Source organism: Anomaloglossus baeobatrachus, chromosome 9, assembly GCF_048569485.1.
Source record: "Anomaloglossus baeobatrachus isolate aAnoBae1 chromosome 9, aAnoBae1.hap1, whole genome shotgun sequence".
Taxonomy (NCBI): Eukaryota; Metazoa; Chordata; class Amphibia; order Anura; family Aromobatidae; genus Anomaloglossus; species Anomaloglossus baeobatrachus.
This window is the reverse complement of record NC_134361.1, coordinates 670,981-692,445: the sequence shown is the minus strand read 5'-3', so window position 1 is coordinate 692,445 and position 21,465 is coordinate 670,981. Positions and strand designations below refer to the sequence as shown.

The 21,465-nt window shown below is 49.3% G+C and overlaps 1 protein-coding gene across 1 annotated transcript in view; it reads right to left on the bottom strand.

Annotated features, from left to right (window-relative positions):
* Nucleotides 1-21,465, bottom strand: part of TSPAN6 (tetraspanin 6) — a 56,872-nt gene that overhangs the window by 7,829 nt on the left and 27,578 nt on the right. Inside the window, exons 2-6 of the mRNA XM_075323046.1 lie at nt 17,631-17,819; nt 12,961-13,035; nt 12,729-12,827; nt 1,810-1,965; nt 311-394 (exon numbers count right to left, since the gene is read on the bottom strand). Of these exons, the coding sequence (XP_075179161.1) occupies nt 311-394; nt 1,810-1,965; nt 12,729-12,827; nt 12,961-13,035; nt 17,631-17,819 (603 nt within the window). The remainder of the gene's footprint in view (nt 1-310; nt 395-1,809; nt 1,966-12,728; nt 12,828-12,960; nt 13,036-17,630; nt 17,820-21,465) is intronic.

The following is a 21,465-nucleotide window of genomic DNA, read 5'->3' as shown; positions in this document are numbered from 1 at the left end:
TCCCTGTGTATAAGTGGTAAGGAAGGAGAGGGCTCCTGTGTATAAGTGGTAAGGAAGGAGAGGAACCCTGTGTATAAGTGGTAAGGAAGGAGAAGGTCCTTATGCATAAGCGGCAAGGAAGGAGAGGAACCCTGTGTATAAGTGGTAAGGAAGGAGAGGGCTCCTGTGTATAAGTGGTAAGGAAGGAGAGGAACCCTGCGTATAAATGGTAAGGAAGGTCATCGATCTATGGGAACCATTGTTGGTGTTCACAGGCACAATGTGCGCTTACACACGGTCCAGAGAATGCTCAATTCCAGTTCACACTCACCTGGAAACAAGCGATTCCAAACGAAATTCCTGCTACAATGCCCATCCGAGACTCCATCACGAAAGTCACTTTAGAGATGCAGCCCTAAGATTGAAATCGAAATGGTAAAATCTCCAGTGAAATATATGGAAAATCTCCCCCACCCATACATAATATACCAGTAAAGCACAGAAGACTCCGACAACCAACCACTGAAAGATTGCCAGGTCAGCGATTGCTTCTGATCATTACAGACCAGTTCTGTTGTAGTTGCACATTCTGGATACGTATCATGGGCCAAAACCCTAATTCACCCCCAGGTTCATCTGATAGATACTGGGCTCCAGTACTTCACAGAACCCCTAACCTACATTTCCGCTGAATTGCTGTGGCCCCTACCGGTCATGAGAATGGTGGTTCTGATCTCCATTTTCTACACTGCAGACCATATTGGTTCCACCTATTCACTGCTGCTCTATAGACCAGCCGAGATAGCTGTGCACTGTACGTGACCATTTCTATCTGTACAATAGACACGAAAAGTAGAAATCGGACGCGCACCCCCCCCTCATGCAAATGGGGAAGAAATGTCTAGTAGGGAAACCAAGTGCACTAATCCAGCGCAAGCACATTATCCACCACGTGCCACCTCCTTGACCGACATCTCTTCTCAACAACTCTGCACAGACATGAGGCACTTTGAGGCAGCGCTGGGTGTGCAGGGCTGATTGGGCACTTGGAGGCAGCGCTGGGTGTGCAGGGCTGATTGGGCACTTGGAGGGTGCCACACGGTCCTTCTCCGATATCACACAATCAACAGAGTGAGAGATGAGTGAGCAATCCAACAATCCTTTATTCCAACCAAATCAGAAAATCCATAAGATTATCCACCACACAGAGGGTAAAGTAGTCCAGTAATGGGATAAATGTCCCGGGGATCAGTCACAATCCTCCCGACAATCCTTTTCCAGGAAAATCAGGGTTTCTCAACGGCTCTCTAGGGTGCTGCCTGTAGCCACAGCTTTTCCCCCAGAGGCTGAATCTTCCTGTTTGTCTCTTGTCCTTCCCAGCCTGACTGAATAATCCCCCATGTAAACAGAGTTTGGGTGGATTCCAGGCCCCCCTCCCCCAAACCTAGGGACAGAAGCACTGCAGGGGGTTATAACCCTGCAGACAGCACAAATAATACATAGAATGGACAGAGCACCATGCCTAAAATATGAACCTATACAACATGATACAGAACCCACAATATCACACCATCACAGAGGCAGCGCTGATTGGGCACTTGCAGCCTTATTTCCACATATTCCCAGACATTATACAATCACAGCCAATAAGAGGGCAGAACGTTTCCACCCTGCAATGTCATTGTTTTGGTGACTGCTGCTCACAAGTTCCCTGACAACAGAATTTTGGATGAAATGGAGTTGTCAGCCTTGGGTGAGAGGTTCCTGTGATTTGATATCACAACGGCACAGCGAGCCACGGCAGTGTTATGCGTCACGCGTGTCACTTACGTCTGTGAAGACGACCTCCTTGGCCTTCACCATGTCCTTCAGAGCGTCCTGCGTGCAGTTTTCTGGCTTTGCACAGCAGCTTTGGGGAATTCCGCTAGTCTTGTAATACGGGCTCTGCCCCCAGTCCGTGTAAGATTTCACCCCACAGCACTTCAGCTGCACAAGACACAAGACACAATTGTTAGATTCCCAGAGCGGGCGGAGTCAGAAGCGCGGATCCTTCCGGAATCTCCGCATCCAATATTCATCTAATCACCGGCAAACACGATCAGCCGTGACACAAAACACCAGGAGATGTAGTCAGGAAACACGGGAAAGCGCAAGGCAACACTGGGACGTCTAGAAGACTGGGTCACCTCCAAGAATACGGGTGGTGCGAGCCATGGTGGGACGTGGTGCCTAGGACTGGCCACAAGCAATGACGACCACTGAGCCAGCGACACCCGAGGCCACGAAACATATCATAGTATCATAGTTTTTAAGGTTGAAGGGAGACTCTAAGTCCATCTAGTTCAACCCGTAGCCTAACATGTTGATCCAGAGGAAGGCAAAAAAAAACCCCAATGTGGCAAACAAGTTCCAATGGGGAAAAAATGTCCTTCCTTCGTCCACATCCGGCAATCAGACTAGTTCCCTGGATCAATACCCTGTCATAAAATCTAATATACATAACTGGTAATATTACATTTTTCAAGAAAGGCGTCCAGGCTCTGCTTAAATGTTAGTAGTGACTCCCTCATTACAACATCATGCGGCAGAGAGTTCCATAGTCTCACTGCTCGTACAGTAAAGAATCCTCGTCTGTGATTATGATTAAACCTTCTTTCCTCAAGACGTAGCGGATGCCCCCGTGTTCCAGTCGCAGGCCTAGGTGTAAAGAGATCTTTGGAAAGGTCTCTGTACTGTCCCCTCATATATTTATACATTGTGATTAGATCCCCCCTAAGCCTTCGTTTTTCCTGTCTTGGTATTGCAGCCCCCCCATTCCTCTAATAATCTTGGTGGTCTTCTCTGCACCCTCTCCAGTTCAGCTATGTCCTTCTTATATATCGGTGACCAGAATTGTACACAGTATATAAGTGCGGTCGCACTAGTGACTTGTACAGAGGTAGAACTATATTTTTTTCATGAACACTTCTACCTCTTTTAATACATCCCATTATTTTATTAGCCCTGGCAGCAGCTGCCTGACACTGGCCACTAAAGTGAAGTTTACCATCCCCCCATACACCCAAGTCTTTTTCTGTGTCTGTTTTACCCAGTGTTCTACAATTAAGTACATAATCATAAATGTTATTTCCTCTACCCAAGTGCATGACCTTACATTTATCTATCGTATTTTTCGGACCATAAGACGCACTTTTTTTCCCCCAAATGTTGGGGGAAAGTGGGGGGTGCGTCTAATGGTCTGAATGTAGGGCATGGCTGCGGGGAATGAGGGTGCTGCGGTGGAGCGGGTCATCGGGGCACGAACAGGCAGCAGCGCCTGCCGTGACCACGTGGGCCCGCTCATTACATATGCACGCCCATCCTCCCGCCCATCTCTCAGCGCTGACAGGTGGGCGGGGTTATGAGCGGGGACGCGCGCGAAGTAAACAGCCAGCCGTGATCACCCCTGGCAACTACAGCCAGGAGTGATCATGTGCGGCTGTATTCACTGCTCCCCGCGCATCATCATCAGCGCGGGGTGCAGTGAATCAGTGCACATTACTCACCGTTCCCCGCAGCACCGCGATGTCCTCCTGATTGCCGGCCGCGCTGTGTAGAGACTAACGGGGCTCACAGCGATGAGCTGCCGGCACAGACTGAGGAAAAGCGACGCTGCGTGGAGCGAGGAAAGGTGAATATAAATGTTTAATTTATTTTTTTTATGTGTGTTCCGCAGGATGATGGGGCACATATGAGCAGGATGATGGGGCAAATATGAGCAGGATGATGGGGCACATGTGAGCAGGATGATGGGGCACATGTGAGCAGGATGATGGGGCACATGTGAGCAGGATGATGGGGCACATGTGAGCAGGATGATGGGGCACATGTGAGCAGGATGATGGGGCAAATATGAGCAGGATGATGGGGCAAATATGAGCAGGATGATGGGGCAAATATGAGCAGGATGATGGGGCAAATGTGAGCAGGATGATGGGGCAAATGTGAGCAGGATGATGGGGCAAATGTGAGCAGGATGATGGGGCACATGTGAGCAGGATGATGGGGCACATGTGAGCAGGATGATGGGGCAAATGTGAGCAGGATGATGGGGCACATGTGAGCAGGATGATGGGGCAAATGTGAGCAGGATGATGGGGCAAATGTGAGCAGGATGATGGGGCACATGTGAGCAGGATGATGGGGCACATGTGAGCAGGATGATGGGGCACATGTGAGCAGGATGATGGGGCACATGTGAGCAGGATGATGGGGCACATGTGAGCAGGATGATGGGGCACATGTGAGCAGGATGATGGGGCACATGTGAGCAGGATGATGGGGCACATGTGAGCAGGATGATGGGGCACATGTGAGCAGGATGATGGGGCACATGTGAGCAGGATGATGGGGCAAATATGAGCAGGATGATGGGGCAAATATGAGCAGGATGATGGGGCAAATATGAGCAGGATGATGGGGCAAATGTGAGCAGGATGATGGGGCACATGTGAGCAGGATGATGGGGCACATGTGAGCAGGATGATGGGGCACATGTGAGCAGGATGATGGGGCACATGTGAGCAGGATGATGGGGCACATGTGAGCAGGATGATGGGGCACATGTGAGCAGGATGATGGGGCACATGTGAGCAGGATGATGGGGCACATGTGAGCAGGATGATGGGGCACATGTGAGCAGGATGATGGGGCAAATGTGAGCAGGATGATGGGGCAAATATGAGCAGGATGATGGGGCAAATATGAGCAGGATAATGGGGCAAATATGAGCAGGATAATGGGGCACATGTGAGCAGGATGATGGGGCACATGTGAGGAGGATGATGGGGCACATGTGAGGAGGATGATGGGGGACATATAGCAGGATGATGGGGGACATATAGCAGGATGATGGGTGACCTATAGCAGGATGAGGCACATATAGCAGGATGAGGGACTCACACATACATACATACACACACATATATATATTATATATAAAAATAAATATAAGGATGGGGATTATATACAAGGCAGGAGAATCATTACCAGGATGGGGTACCTTACTAGAGAATTTGGGGACATTACCCCCATAATAGTGTGTCAGCAGCAGATCCTCGCCCCATAAGTGTGTCATGACCACATTTTTTGCTTAAAATTTTATTTTCCTATTTTCCTTCTCTAAAACCAGGGTGCGTCTTATGGTCCGGTGCGTCTTACAATTGCCACTTCTCAGCCCAATCCTCCAATTTACATAAATCTCCCTGTAATATACCGTACTTTTCGGACCATAAGACGCACTTTTTTTCCCCCAAATGTTGGGGGAAAGTTGGGGGTGCGTCTTATGGTCTGACTATAGGGCTGCGGCCGGGAACGAGGGTGCTGTGGTGGAGCGGGTCATCGGGGACACGAGCAGGCAGCAGCAGCGCCTGCCGTGACCACGTGGGCCCGCTCATTACATATGCACGCCCATCCTCCCGGCCATCTCTCAGCGCAGAAGCCGGCGCTGACAGGTGGACGGGAGGACGAGCGGGGACGCGCGCATAGCAAAGAGCCGGCCGCATGATCACCCCTGGCAATTACAGCCTGGAGTGATCATGTGCGGCTGTATTCACTGCCCCCCGCGCGTCATTACCAGCGCGGGGTGCAGTGAATCAGTACACTCACCCGTCCCCGTGTGTGGAGCCGCCCCCTGCTGCACGCGATGTCTTCCTGTTTGTGCCGGTCAGCTGATCTGTGCTGAGCTGGTCAGCTGATCGGCACAGACAGGAAGACATCGCGATGCAGCAGGGGAACGGCTCCACACACACAGGTCAGCGTGCCAGAGAGGAAGATGATCGGTGCTGCAGGGAGTGAGGAAAAGGTGAGTATAAACGTTTATTTTTGTTCTCTGTGCTATAGGATACAGGCCATATACCAGGATGGTATATGAGCACGATGGGGGCATATAGCAGGATGGGAGTATGTGAACAGGCTGGATGGGGGGGGTGCGTATGTGAACAGGCTGGATGGGGGGGGTATGTGAACAGGCTGGATGGGGGGGTATGTGAACAGGCTGGATGGGGGGGGGTATGTGAACAGGCTGGATGGGGGGGGGTATGTGAACAGGCTGGATGGGGGGGGGTATGTGAACAGGCTGGATGGGGGGGGTATGTGAACAGGCTGGATGGGGGGGTATGTGAACAGGCTGGATGGGGGGGTATGTGAACAGGCTGGATGGGGGGGGTATGTGAACAGGCTGGATGGGGGGGTATGTGAACAGGCTGGATGGGGGGGGGTATGTGAACAGGCTGGATGGGGGGGGTATGTGAACAGGCTGGATGGGGGGGGCATGTGAACAGGCTGGATGGGGGGGGCATGTGAACAGGCTGGATGGGGGGGGGGCATGTGAACAGGCTGGATGGGGGGGGGGGTATGTGAACAGGCTGGATGGGGGGGGTATGTGAACAGGCTGGATGGGGGGGGCATGTGAACAGGCTGGATGGGGGGGGGCATGTGAACAGGCTGGATGGGGGGGGCATGTGAACAGGCTGGATGGGGGGGGCATGTGAACAGGCTGGATGGGGGGGGCATGTGAACAGGCTGGATGGGGGGGGGTATGTGAACAGGCTGGAGGGGGGGGGGTATGTGAACAGGCTGGATGGGGGGGTATGTGAACAGGCTGGATGGGGGGGGGTATGTGAACAGGCTGGATGGGGGGGTATGTGAACAGGCTGGATGGGGGGGGTATGTGAACAGGCTGGATGGGGGGGGTATGTGAACAGGCTGGATGGGGGGGGGGTATGTGAACAGGCTGGATGGGGGGGGGGTATGTGAACAGGCTGGATGGGGGGGTATGTGAACAGGCTGGATGGGGGGGGGGTATGTGAACAGGCTGGATGGGGGGGTATGTGAACAGGCTGGATGGGGGGGTATGTGAACAGGCTGGATGGGGGGGTATGTGAACAGGCTGGATGGGGGGGTATGTGAACAGGCTGGATGGGGGGGGTATGTGAACAGGCTGGATGGGGGGGTATGTGAACAGGCTGGATGGGGGGGGGTATGTGAACAGGCTGGATGGGGGGGGTATGTGAACAGGCTGGATGGGGGGGATATGTGAACAGGCTGGATGGGGGGGTATGTGAACAGGCTGGATGGGGGTTTATAGCAGGATCATATACAAGGCAGGAGGATCATTACCAGAATGGGGTACCTTAGTAGAGAATTTGGGGACATTACCCCCATAACAGTTTCAGCAGCAGATCCTCGCCCCATAACAGTGTGTCATGACCACATTTTTTGCTTAAAGTTTTATTTTCCTCCTCTAAAACCAGGGTGCGTCTTATAGTCCGGTGCGTCTTATAGTCCGAAAAATACGGTAAAATTATCCTCCTCTGTATTGATTACCCTGCAGAGTTTAGTATCATCTGCAAATATTGAAATTCTACTCCGCATGCCCCCAACAAGGTCATTTATAAATATGTTGAAAAGACGTGGGCCCAATACTGACCCCTGTGGTACCCCACTATGAACTGAGACCCAGTCCGAGTACGTACCATTAATAACCACCCTTTGTTTCCTATCACTGAGCCAGTTTTTAACCCAGTTACACATATTTTCCCCTATCCCCATTATTCTCATTTTATGTACCAACCTTTTGTGTGGCACCGTATCAAAAGCTTTTGAAAAGTCCATATACACAACATCCACTGCATTTCCCTGGTCCAGGCTTGAACTTACCTCTTCATAGAAGCTGATCAGTTTGACAGGATCGATCCCTCATAAACCCATGTTGATACTCTGTCATAAGGTTATTTTTCTTGAGATACTCCAGTATAGCATCTCTGAAGAAACCCTCAAGGATTTTACCAACCGTAGAGGTTAAACTTACCGGCCTATAATTTCCCGGCTCAGTTTTTGTCCCCTTTTTGAATATTGGCACCACATTTGCTATGCGCCAGTCCTGCGGTACCGACCCTGTTATTAAGGAATCTGAGAAGATTAAAAATAATGGTCTATCTATCACAGAACTCAATTCCTGTAGTACTCTGGGGTGTATGCCATCCGGGCCCGGAGATTTGTCAACCTTAGTGATTTCGAGGCGGCGGCGTACTTCCTGCTGGGTTAAGCAGGTAATATTCAAGGGTGAATTTATGGCATCACTGGTCATGTCATCTGCCATGGCATTTTCTTGTATAAAAACCGTAGAAAAAAAGTCATTCAGCAGGTTGGCTTTACCCTCATCTCCTTCCACCATTTCACCAAGACTATTTTTAAGGGGGCCAACACTATCGCTTTTCAGTTTTTTACTGTTTATGTAGTTAAAGAATATTTTAGGATTATTTTTACTTTCTCTCGCAATGAGTCTCTCTGTCTCAAACTTAGCTAACTTAATTTGCTTTTTTCATATTTTATTTAATTTTCTATAATTATATAATGCCTCATCCCTTACCTACCCTCTTTAATTCTTTTAAGGCTGTTTTTCTTTTATTGCTTCCCTTACAGCTCTATTTAGCCATAGGGGTTTCCTCCTATTTCTAGCATGTTTGTTCCCATAGGGTATATTTTCTGCACAAGCCCTATTCAGGATGCTCATAAAAGTCTCCCTTTTGCTTTGTGTACTTTTATTACTTAGTACATCATCCCAGTTTATTGCACTAAGATCATCTCTCAACCGTTTAAAATTTGCTTTCCTGAAGTTTAGTGTCCTTGTAGCCCCTCTACTAGACATCTTACTAAAGAATACATGAAAACTTATTATTTTGTGATCACTATTCCCCAAGTAACCCCCAACTTGTATATTTGATATGCGGTCTGGCCTATTGGTTAGTACAAGGTCTAGTAGTGCTCCCCCTCTTGTGGGGTCCTGGACCATTTGTGAAAGGTAATTATCTTTCATTGTTATCAAAAATCTATTTCCTTTGCTGGAACTGCAAGTTTCTGTTCCCCCAATTTATATCAGGATAGTTAAAGTCCCCCATAATAATTACCTCTCCGAGACTCGCTGCTTTATCAATTTGCTTTATGAGGAGATTCTCTACCTCTTCCATAATATTCGGCGTCTTATAACACACCCCTATCAGTATTTTATTATTCATTCTCCCCCCCCTTATCTCCACCCATAGGGACTCTACATTCTCAGTACCCTCACATATGTGGTCACGCAGGATGGGTTTTAAGGATGATGTTACATATAGACACACACCTCCCCCTCGCTTATTTGTACGGTCATTCCTGAATAGGCTATAACCCTGTAAATTAACAGCCCAGTCATAGCTCTCATCCAGCCATGTCTCTGATATCCCCACTATAGCATCATTTTCTTCCAACAATATTAATTCTAATTCCTCCACCTTATTTGTGAGGCTTCGGGCATTAGTGTACATGCACGTTACGTATGACTCTGTACCTGTATTCCTGCTTACTGTATTAACTGTCCTAACCCTTCCCCCCGTACCACCCCCAATTTCATTACTTGTGCCCTGGTCACTATCTGCACTACATTCCCCTTCTATAAAGTGAATACCCTCGCCCCCCATTCCTAGTTTAAACACTCCTCCAACCTTCTAGCCATTTTCTGCCCCAGCAGAGCTGCACCTTCCCCATTAAGATGCAGCCCATCCCTAGCATAGAATCTGTAGCCAACTGAAAAGTCGGCTCAATTCTCCAGGAACCCAAAACCCTCTTTCCTACACCAATTCCTGAGCCACCTGTTAACCTCCCTGATCTCTCTTTGCCTCTCTGGTGTGGCTCGTGGCACAGGAAGTATTTCCGAAAATACCACCTTTGAGGTCCATGCTTTAAGCTTACAACCTAATTCCCTGAAATCATCTTTAAGGACCTTCCACCTACCTCTAACTTTGTCATTTGTGCCAATGTGTACAATGACCGCTGGGTCCTCCCCAGCCCCTCCCAGTAATCTGTCAACCCGATCAGCGATGTGCCGAACTCGAGCGCCAGGAAGACAACACACTGTTCGGCGATCCCTGTCTTTGTGACAGATTGCCCTATCTGTCCCCCTAATAATTGAGTCCCCCACTACCAGTACCTGTCTTGCCTGCCCTGCACTCCTATTCCCCCCCTTACTGGAGCAGACACTCCTCTGGCGTTCAGAGGTCATGCCTTGCTGCAGCAATGCTACCCCTGTAAGGACATCCCCCTCATCTGCCAAGTTTGCAAACCTATTGGGGTGTGTCAGTTCAGGACTAGCCTTCCTAGCACTTTTCCCTTTACCCCCCTTTCTAACTGTCACCCAGCTACCTACCTCACCGTCCTGCCGCTCCCTACTACGATCCTCCCCCACATCTGACCCAGCAAGCTGCTGCTCAGTGAGCAGCAAACTCCTTTCCATATTGCTCAGGCATCTCAGAGTTGCCAGCTGGTCATTTACATCCAGTATCTGGGCTTCCAAATGTGCAACTTGCTCACATCTCGAACAACAGTATGCACCCTCCAACAACAGTATGCACCCTCCAACAACAGTATGCACCCTCCAACAACAGTATGCACCCTCCAACAACAGTATGCACCCTCCAACAACAGTATGCACCCTCCAACAACAGTATGCACCCTCCAACAACAGTATGCACCCTCCAACAGCAGTACGCACCCTCCAACAGCAGTACGCACCCTCCAACAACAGTACGCACCCTCCAACAACAGTACGCACCCTCCAACAACAGTACGCACCCTCCAACAACAGTACGCACCCTCCAACAACAGTACGCACCCTCCAACAACAGTACGCACCCTCCAACAACAGTACGCACCCTCCAACAACAGTACGCACCCTCCAACAACAGTACGCACCCTCCAACAACAGTACGCACCCTCCAACAACAGTACGCACCCTCCAACAACAGTACGCACCCTCCAACAACAGTACGCACCCTCCAACAACAGTACGCACCCTCCAACAACAGTACGCACCCTCCAACAACAGTACGCACCCTCCAACAACAGTACGCACCCTCCAACAACAGTATGCACCCTCGAACGGCTTTTCAAGGACTGCATACATGAGACAAGATGTACACTGGATCGCATTAGCAATAGTGGAGCACATTTTCTAATGGGGATAGCACTAAACAAATGTTAAGTAATTAAACAACTAAATACAAACAATTCTACTCACACTTATTTTTGCTCACTCACGCTCACAATGAAGAAGACAGGCTAAAATTCAGAAGTCTTCCTTCCGGCTGTAACGGCCAAAACCCGGTTCTCCTTGAGCTCGCGGTGACTCTTCAGTTATCCCAGAAGGCACTGGGAATATGCAAATTATCCTCGCAAGACTCCTTCCCTGGCTTTCAGAAGTCTTCCTTCCGGCTGTAACAGCTATATCAGGCTACAGCCTGCAGATCCACATCTAGTCCCCAAATATATGGATATGATGGCAAGGAGTCAGGACCCGCAAGCATCGCAGCAAAGATAGAAAGGGGTCAGGACTCGCAAGCATCGCAGCAAAGATAGAAAGGGGTCAGGACCCGCATGCATCGCAGCAAAGATAGAAAGGGGTCAGGACCCGCAAGCATCGCAGCAAAGATAGAAATGGGTCAGGACCCGCAGAGCATCGCAGCAAAGATAGAAAGGAGTAAGGAACCGCAAGCATCGCAGTAAAGCTAGAAATGGGTCTGGACCCCCAAGCATCGCAGCAAAGATAGAAAGGGGTCAGGAACCGCAAGCATCGCAGCAAAGATAGAAAGGGGTCAGGACTCGCAAGCATCGCAGCAAAGATAGAAAGGGGTCAGGACCCGCAAGCATCGCAAAACAAAAGATAGAAAGGAGTAAGGAACCGCAAGCATCGCAGCAAAGATAAAAAGGGGTCAGGAACCGCAAGCATCGCAAAACAAAGCTAGAAAGGAGTAAGGAACCGCAAGCATCGCAGCAAAGATAGAAAGGGGTCAGGAACCGCAAGCATCGCAGCAAAGATAGAAAGGGGTCAGGACCCGCAAGCATCGCAAAACAAAAGATAGAAAGGAGTAAGGAACCGCAAGTATTGCAGCAAAGATAGAAATGGGTCAGGACCCGCAGAGCATCGCAGCAAAGATAGAAAGGGGTCAGGACCCGCAAGCATTGCAGCTATGATAGTAAGGAGTCAGCACTAGATATGAGCGAACCAGAAGTTTAACGTTCGGTGGTCCTACTGATACAGCTTTACGTATGCAAACACTGAAGCGACCACTGCTGTGCTCGGGTACGCCCAGTGCGAGCCACACGCAATGTCTGAACGACTCTCACTGGGGGCAACAACAGCGTTATCAGATGTAGTGTGCATCAAACCCTGCCCCCCCCCTTTTCCCGAAAGTGCTCTGTAATTGGCTGGCTGCATGTGGGCGGAGACCCAAATTTCCAATCAGTGACTTAAAACGATGTTCAGGTCAAGTCCGGATCCAGAACAGAACTTTATCTGAAGGTCGTCTCAAACCGCAGAACCCGAACTGCCCCGGCTCATCTCCACACAGTGCCCACTCATGTGGACATCGGCCGGCTGAGGCCACTTATGCGGACACAGCGGCAGAGGCCACGTGCCACTTATGCAGACATCGGCCGTATGGGCCACACTGCACTTCTGCAGCAGCAGCCATGATAATGCAACGACAGTCCAAGAACTAACTGTAAAAATGGATCATTGATAAAAACACATTGTGCGGCAGTCAGTGTGGGAACTCCGGTAAAGAGAATCAGCCATTGTGAAGCTTTGACCTTCAGGAAGGTCAGATTCCACCCCCCACCCTCCCGATTTCTGTAGTACACGGCAGAGACGAATCTGTAATGGTCTGTCCACTCACCGTCTTCTGGACGGTGTCCACCGCCTGGCTCCGGGGGTCTCCAGTACTGTTATATTGCTTCAGAGCCTGCATGTACCCCTGCTCAAAGCTGTCCTTAATCTGACAGGAGAGAGACAGAAATGAGGCATCCAGTGTTGGTCCACAGCTTCCCACACATCACGGCCCCCCACCCCCATCACGGCCCCCCACCCCCATCACAGCCCCCCACCTCCATCATTGCGCGTTGTCTCACCTCATGTCTGAAGACCAAACCCACTATTGCAGCCACCAACTCAATGAGGAAGATGAGTGACAGGAACATGGCGTACTGAAAACACAAAGAGGACGATAACAGTGAATAAAAAGCCGCCATCAATGTGCGTCTGTCAGTAATAAACCATTCACTCACATTCCTTGTGCACCGATGGGGAAGGTGTTGGCTTTGGATCATTTGTTCCATAGCGCACACAAGTTTTGTTAAGTCTCGTTCGCCATTATTGTCATTGTTTTTTCAACAAGCACTTGAGAATTTTCCAAGGGTGAAATAAGTATTGATCAAGCTACCAATTTTCTAAGTAAATATATTTCTAAAAATGCTATTGAAGTGAATTTCTGACCAGATGGCGGTAACAACTCATCCAATTTCCACCGGCAAGGAAATCAAAAAAGAAATATATATTATATGAATATATACACACACACATCATGGTGTGCGGCTGTTTTTCAGTAGATGGCACTAGAAACCTCATATAATGAAGGAAGGATGAAAGGACAAATGTAACGAAACATTCCTGATAAAAATCTGCTGCCATCTACCAGGATGATAAAGATGAAATGAGGGAGGACATTTCACAAGACAATGACCCCAAACACACAGCCAAGGAAACTTTCAATCTATGTCAGAGAAAGAAAATAAAAATGTGAAAATGGCCGAACCGATCACCGGAGCGGAATCCAATAGATAATGTATGGAAAGAACTAAACCTTAGAGTTCATAGAAAGAGGCGGGACCTGAACGATGTGAGGCGTGTAGGTGCGGAAGAATGGACCAAAATCCACCTGAGCAATGCAGGGACTAGTGTCTCCATACAGGATGTGAGGAGTGTAGGTGCGGAAGAATGGGCCAAAATTCACCTGAGCAATGCAGGGACTAGTGTCTCCATACAGGATGTGAGGAGTGTGTGCAGAAGAATGGGCCAAAATTCACCTGAGCAATGCAGGCGACTAGTGTCTAGATACAGGATGTAAGGAGTGTGTGCGGAAGAATGGCCCAAAATCCACCTGACCAATGCAGGTGACTAGTGTCTCCATACAGGATGTGAGGAGTGTGTGCGGAAGAATGGGCCAAAATCCACCTGAGCAATGCAGGCGACTAGTGTCTCCATACAGGATGTGAGGAACGAGTGTGCGGAAGAATGGACCAAAATCCACCTGAGCAATGCAGGCGACTAGTGTGTCCATACAGGATGTGAGGAGTGTGTGTGGAAGAATGGGCCAAAATCCACCTGAGCAATGCAGGCGACTAGTGTCTCCATACAGGATGTGAGGAGTGTGTGCGGAAGAATGGGCCAAAATCCACCTGAGCAATGCAGGCAACTAGTGTCTCCATACAGGATGTCAGGAGTGTGTGCGGAAGAATGGCCCAAAATCCACCTGAGCAATGCAGGCGACTAGTGTCTCCATACAGGATGTGAGGAGCGAGTGTGCGGAAGAATGGACCAAAATCCACCTGAGCAATGCAGGCGACTAGTGTCTCCATACAGGATGTGAGGAGTGTGTGCGGAAGAATGGGCCAAAATCCACCTGAGCAATGCAGGAGACTAGTGTCTCCATGCAGGATGTGAGGAGTGTGTGTGGAAGAATGGACCAAAATCCACCTGAGCAATGCAGGCAACTAGTGTCTCCATACAGGATGTGAGGAGTGTGTGCAGAAGAATGGGCCAAAATCCACCTGAGCAATGCAGGCGACTAGTGTCTCCATACAGGATGTGAGGTGTGTGTGCAGAAGAATGGCCCAAAATGCACCTGAGCAATGCAGGCAACTATTGTCCCCATACATGATGTGAGGTGTGCGGAAGAATGGGCCAAAATGCACCTGAGCAATGCAGGCAACTATTGTCCCCATACAGGATGTGAGGTGTGTGGAAGAATGGGCCAAAATCCACCTGAGCAATGCAGGCGACTAGTGTCTCCATACAGGATGTGAGGAGTGTGTGCGGAAGAATGGGCCAAAATCCACCTGAGCAATGCAGGCGACTAGTGTCTCCATACAGGATGTCAGGAGTGTGTGCGGAAGAATGGCCCAAAATCCACCTGAGCAATGCAGGCGACTAGTGTCTCCATACAGGATGTGAGGAGTGTGTGTGGAAGAATGGACCAAAATCCACCTGAGCAATGCAGGCAACTAGTGTCTCCATACAGGATGTGAGGAGTGTGTGCGGAAGAATGGGCCAAAATCCACCTGAGCAATGCAGGCGACTAGTGTCTCCATACAGGATGTGAGGAGCGAGTGTGCGGAAGAATGGACCAAAATCCACCTGAGCAATGCAGGCGACTAGTGTCTCCATACAGGATGTGAGGAGTGTGTGCGGAAGAATGGCCCAAAATCCACCTGAGCAATGCAGGCGACTAGTGTCTCCATACAGGATGTGAGGAGCGAGTGTGCGGAAGAATTGACCAAAATCCACCTGAGCAATGCAGGCGACTAGTGTCTCCATACAGGATGTGAGGAGTGTGTGCGGAAGAATGGGCCAAAATCCACCTGAGCAATGCAGGAGACTAGTGTCTAGATACAGGATGTAAGGAGTGTGTGCGGAAGAATGGCCCAAAATCCACCTGACCAATGCAGGCGACTAGTGTCTCCATGCAGGATGTGAGGAGTGTGTGTGGAAGAATGGACCAAAATCCACCTGAGCAATGCAGGCAACTAGTGTCTCCATACAGGATGTGAGGAGTGTGTGCAGAAGAATGGGCCAAAATCCACCTGAGCAATGCAGGCGACTAGTGTCTCCATACAGGATGTGAGGTGTGTGTGCAGAAGAATGGCCCAAAATGCACCTGAGCAATGCAGGCAACTATTGTCCCCATACATGATGTGAGGTGTGCGGAAGAATGGGCCAAAATGCACCTGAGCAATGCAGGCAACTATTGTCCCCATACAGGATGTGAGGTGTGTGGAAGAATGGGCCAAAATCCACCTGAGCAATGCAGGCGACTAGTGTCTCCATACAGGATGTGAGGAGTGTGTGCGGAAGAATGGGCCAAAATCCACCTGAGCAATGCAGGCGACTAGTGTCTCCATACAGGATGTCAGGAGTGTGTGCGGAAGAATGGCCCAAAATCCACCTGAGCAATGCAGGCGACTAGTGTCTCCATACAGGATGTGAGGAGTGTGTGTGGAAGAATGGACCAAAATCCACCTGAGCAATGCAGGCAACTAGTGTCTCCATACAGGATGTGAGGAGTGTGTGCGGAAGAATGGGCCAAAATCCACCTGAGCAATGCAGGCGACTAGTGTCTCCATACAGGATGTGAGGTGTGTGTGCAGAAGAATGGCCCAAAATGCACCTGAGCAATGCAGGCAACTATTGTCCCCATACATGATGTGAGGTGTGCGGAAGAATGGACCAAAATCCACCTGAGCAATGCAGGGACTAGTGTCTCCATACAGGATCTGGAGGAGCGAGTGTGCGGAAGAATTGACCAAAATCCACCTGAGCAATGCAGGCAACTAGTGTCTCCATGCAGGATGTGAGGAGTGTGTGTGGAAGAATGGACCAAAATCCACCTGAGCAATGCAGGCAACTAGTGTCTCCATACAGGATGTGAGGAGTGTGTGCGGAAGAATGGCCCAAAATCAACCTAAGCAATGCAGGTGACTAGTGTCTCCATACAGGATGTGAGGAGTGTGTGCGGAAGAATGGACCAAAATCCACCTGAGCAATGCAGGCAACTAGTGTCTCCATACAGGATGTGATGAGTGTGTGCGGAAGAATGGCCAAAATCCACCTGAGCAATGCAGGGACTACTGTCTCCACACAGGATGTGAGGAGTGTGTGCGGAAGAATGGGACAAAATCCACCTGAGCAATGTAGATGAGTAGTGTCTCCATACAGGATGTGAGGAGCGAGTGTGCGGAAGAATGGACCAAAATCCACCTGAGCAATGCAGGCAACTAGTGTCTCCATACAGGATGTGAGGATTGTGTGTGCAGAAGAATGGCCCAAAATCCACCTGAGCAATGCAGGCGACTAGTGTCTAGATACAGGATGTGAGGAGTGTGTGCAGAAGAATGGCCCAAAATGCTCCTGAGCAATGCAGGCAACTAGTGTCTCCATACAGGATGTGAGAAGTGTGTGCGGAAGAATGGACCAAAATCCACCTGAGCAATGCAGGTGACTAGTGTATCCATACAGGATGTGAGGAGTATGTGCGGAAGAATGGGCTAAAATCCCCCTGAGCAATGCAGGCGACTAGTGTCTCCATACAGGATGTGAGGAGTATGTGCGGAAGAATGGGCTAAAATCCCCCTGAGCAATGCAGGCGACTAGTGTCTCCATACAGGAGGCACCTGGACCTGGAAGCTTCATCACCAAAAAAGGAGAATGTTTCAAGTATTAAATAAATTTCAGTAATGTGTTCAATAGTTTCCCCTGTGTAATTTCTTATTATTACACATCATTTATGTACATCTATGATTTGATGTCTTTGCCTGTGTGGATTGGATGGATTGTTACCGACATCTGGTGAGAAATTCATGTTAATAGCAGATTTAGAAATAGCTTTACTTAGATAACAGGTGACGTGTTCAATAGCTCTTTCACCTACTGTAAGTGAAATTATAGCCTAAGATTTGACGTCTACGAGGAGCGGGCCCACATTTCCTATCCTACGTAATGCCACAGTAAAAGTACAGATTCTTACCAGTTTCAGCATCCAGGTATTTGCTCTGCAAGTCGCAAAGCAGCCGAACGTCCCCAGCAAGACGATGACGGCTCCAGTGCCGATCAGGACGTAGGGCACATTGACAGCTTTTTCGTTGAGTAGTGAGAAGTACACATCCAGGCCGACTTTTCCCCAAACTCCCACTGCCAGCAGTATAACCCCTGTAATCTGCAGACAAGAGGGCGACAGTCAGGACATTCACAGACCAGTGATTATCACCAGCCCAGCCATCGGGACACTCGCCGACCAGCCCAGCCATCGGGACACTCGCCGACCAGCCCAGCCATCGGGACACTCGCCAACCAGCCCAGCCATCGGGACACTCGCCAACCAGCCCAGCCATCGGGACACTCGCCAACCAGCCCAGCCATCGGGACACTCGCCAACCAGCCCAGCCATCGGGACACTCGCCAACCAGCCCAGCCATCGGGACACTCGCCGACCAGCCCAGCCATCGGGACACTAGCCGACCAGCCCAGCCATCGGGACACTCGCCGACCACACCAGCCATCGGGACACTCGCCGACCACACCAGCCATCGGGACACTCGCCGACCACACCAGCCATCGGGACACTCGCCGACCACACCAGCCATCGGGACACTCGCCGACCACACCAGCCATCGGGACACTCGCCGACCACACCAGCCATCGGGACACTCGCCGACCACACCAGCCATCGGGACACTCGCCGACCACACCAGCCATCGGGACACTCGCCGACCACACCAGCCATCGGGACACTCGCCGACCACACCAGCCATCGGGACACTCGCCGACCACACCAGCCATCGGGACACTCGCCGACCACACCAGCCATCGGGACACTCGCCGACCACACCAGCCATCGGGACACTCGCCGACCACACCAGCCATCGGGACACTCGCCGACCACACCAGCCATCGGGACACTCGCCGACCACACCAGCCATCGGGACACTCGCCGACCACACCAGCCATCGGGACACTCGCCGACCACACCAGCCATCGGGACACTCGCAGACCAGCCATCGGGATACGCTTCACTGACGGGAAGAAGCAAAAGAATTGCTGGCACTTGTTGGATCTAGACTTTCCCTTTCTTCCCAGCTGAATGCTGTAAACTTTGGGGGACTGTATTCCCTAACACCTATAGGAGTAATTCAGTAGCCATCGAGATGAATGGGAGGGTGGGGAAGGCTCCTCTGATAGTAGGAACAGGTAATGGACATTAATTTTATATGTGCGGTGTATTGCTTCATCCCGACAGCATCAAGTGTAAACGCATAAGCCAAAAACCACCTTGCTCCTAGGATGTACATGGCCAGGGTCTCTGTCGACTCATCTTCTGGCTATATGTCTTAGATATCGATGCAGCCAGCGGCTTGTTCTCCCATCACACATATAGGTGAGCCTGGGTTCTGTATGGAGAGAGCAGAGTTGACTGTTCACACACCTTCTATAGCTGGCAGTGAACGGCCATTTCTCCAGACTCATGGATGCTTTGCTGCACCTTCATGGCTACTGTTTGGCTGCATCTTGCTTTGCTCTCCAAAGACAGCTCCGTGTCTTCTAGACACTCGTGGTCATGGCTGATCTCTGGAATCCAAAGAGTCCAGACAACCTGTTTAACTCATCTGATGGTTGGCTCCCAACTGTCTTATGACAAATTGGGACATTAAGGCTCCTTCAGCAAACAGAAATCCCCTCCAAGATCCCCCTCCACCCATACAAATGCCAACTTGGCTAAACTCAATAGGCAGAGGGAATATCGCGGGCTTTGCTCCCGCGAAAACAAATTGTGGAAACTTTGTCCATTCTCGGCAGGTCTGCTGCAGGTGGGGGGCAGGGACAATGTGTGTTCAGATGGAAATTTTACGGGTTTGTATTATGTACTTTCCTGGTCATCACTCTGATCCCTGATAAAATTGTGATTTTAGGAATAAAGTCAGCGTCGTGTATAATGACTGCCACCTCCGGGCAGCTTCTCCCGATAATCCACAGGGCAGGTCCTCCCGATAATCCACAGGGCAGGTTCTAGTCTGTGGACAATTACTTCTCAGATTGTTATAGTAAGTAAACCAGTAAATCCACCAGTGGATGTAAATCACAAGGTTCTTCTAAGACGTGCTCCCTTCGCCCCGTGCAAGAACAGCCGTGCTGGTGGTGTTTGTGCAACTTTGTGTCTGACGATTTTTAGACCTTATTCGTCACTACTGTCTGTCCTTATGTCACGTGCACCTCATTAAAATGGATTTTGTATTTCACTAAGTACTTGTCCTTAGTCTCTTCTTTTACCAGTGGTCTTCCTCTCATCTCATTTATTGGTGTGTTTTGACCACTGGGATCTTTTTTGGTTTTGTTACAGCCCTGCTGACATCTGAACTTATCATTCTGGGTTGCGGCCCCAGCACCGCTATTTCCATCACTGGACTCCTCAGACCTAGTGATTACGTCTACCGTCACCACTAGAAATCACTGGTAATTACAGTTTATAACGATGAGGCCTTAAAGGGGTGATTCACCCATATTTTTTATTTTCTAGATCGATATGTTGAGAAACAACGTTTCTCTCAAATACCTTATGTTGGCAATACAGCCTGTGGGAGGCGCTATTGCAGTCCGCTCTTCCCCCATCGCCTGACCTTCGGGCTCTGTGACCTTGGGGATCCGGTGAGGTCACGTCAAGTTCCTGTTAACCTGACATCACCGTGGCGGCCGCAGTCTCCCTGAGTCACTGGGCTGTGGGCGGCGTTTCACCACTCAGCATGTCTCCTGTCACTGCAGTGAGAGAAGAGGGAGCTGATGGGCGGACATGCTGGGCTGAGCGGTGAAACGCCCGGGGCTGTGGAGTCGGTAAGCCAAACCTTCGACTCCGACTCCTCAATTTCCCTTGCACCGACTCCACGACTCCGACATATATTGCTTATAGTTAAGTGGAAAATGTATTGTAGTACATGAACATGTGTATGCGACCATCAGACATTTAATCATTTTTATGATACAATAATCAAGATATTTGGATAGAACATAAAATATATTTATTGGATACAACTTTAGAACACAAAAAACTGTAATAAATTGTAAATATGTAATACACTATGTAATATACAGATTACATATATATCTGGTGTGTGTATATATAAAATTACAAATTGTATTACATAATTACAATTTATTAGTTTGTTGTGTTCTAAAGTTCTATTCCAATAAATATATTTTATGTTCTAAATATCTTGATTATTGTATCATAAAAATGATTAAATGTCTGATGATCACACTGTACAATACATTTTTCACTTAAATATAAGCAGTATACTAAATGTTATTATTTAGTATGTTTTTGATGAAAACTGTTTTTTGCAACTTACATAGTTTATTATATAAACTATATTTATACTACTAATACTATTACTAATACTAATACTATTATATTATAGTAACTTGGGCTGGAGGCAAAGCCGTAACCACATGGCAACATCTCTAACAATTTCCGGGTATAAAGGAATTGCCTCATGCAGTCAGTTTTGATGAATGGTTGAATTTTTCTATTTCTTTGAGAGCAAGTGAAAAATGTTACTGAAATCTGGTCAATCTGCTGCTATAGGAGACGGAGTGAAATCTTTTTCCTTGCGGCAACGCTTTGCCTGCTCCATGTCATCCAAATACTTGTCAAAGTTAAACTCCTCATCTGATGAGGATGAAGATACGGCAGCAGTAGCACGGTCAGGCCCCAAGTCCTCTTCCATCAGGCAGTCCTGTAGCCGCTCATCCTAAGGCCAGGGCCACACGGGGCACTACTGCGATGCTCACATGAGACTCGGCTCGCGCTGGCA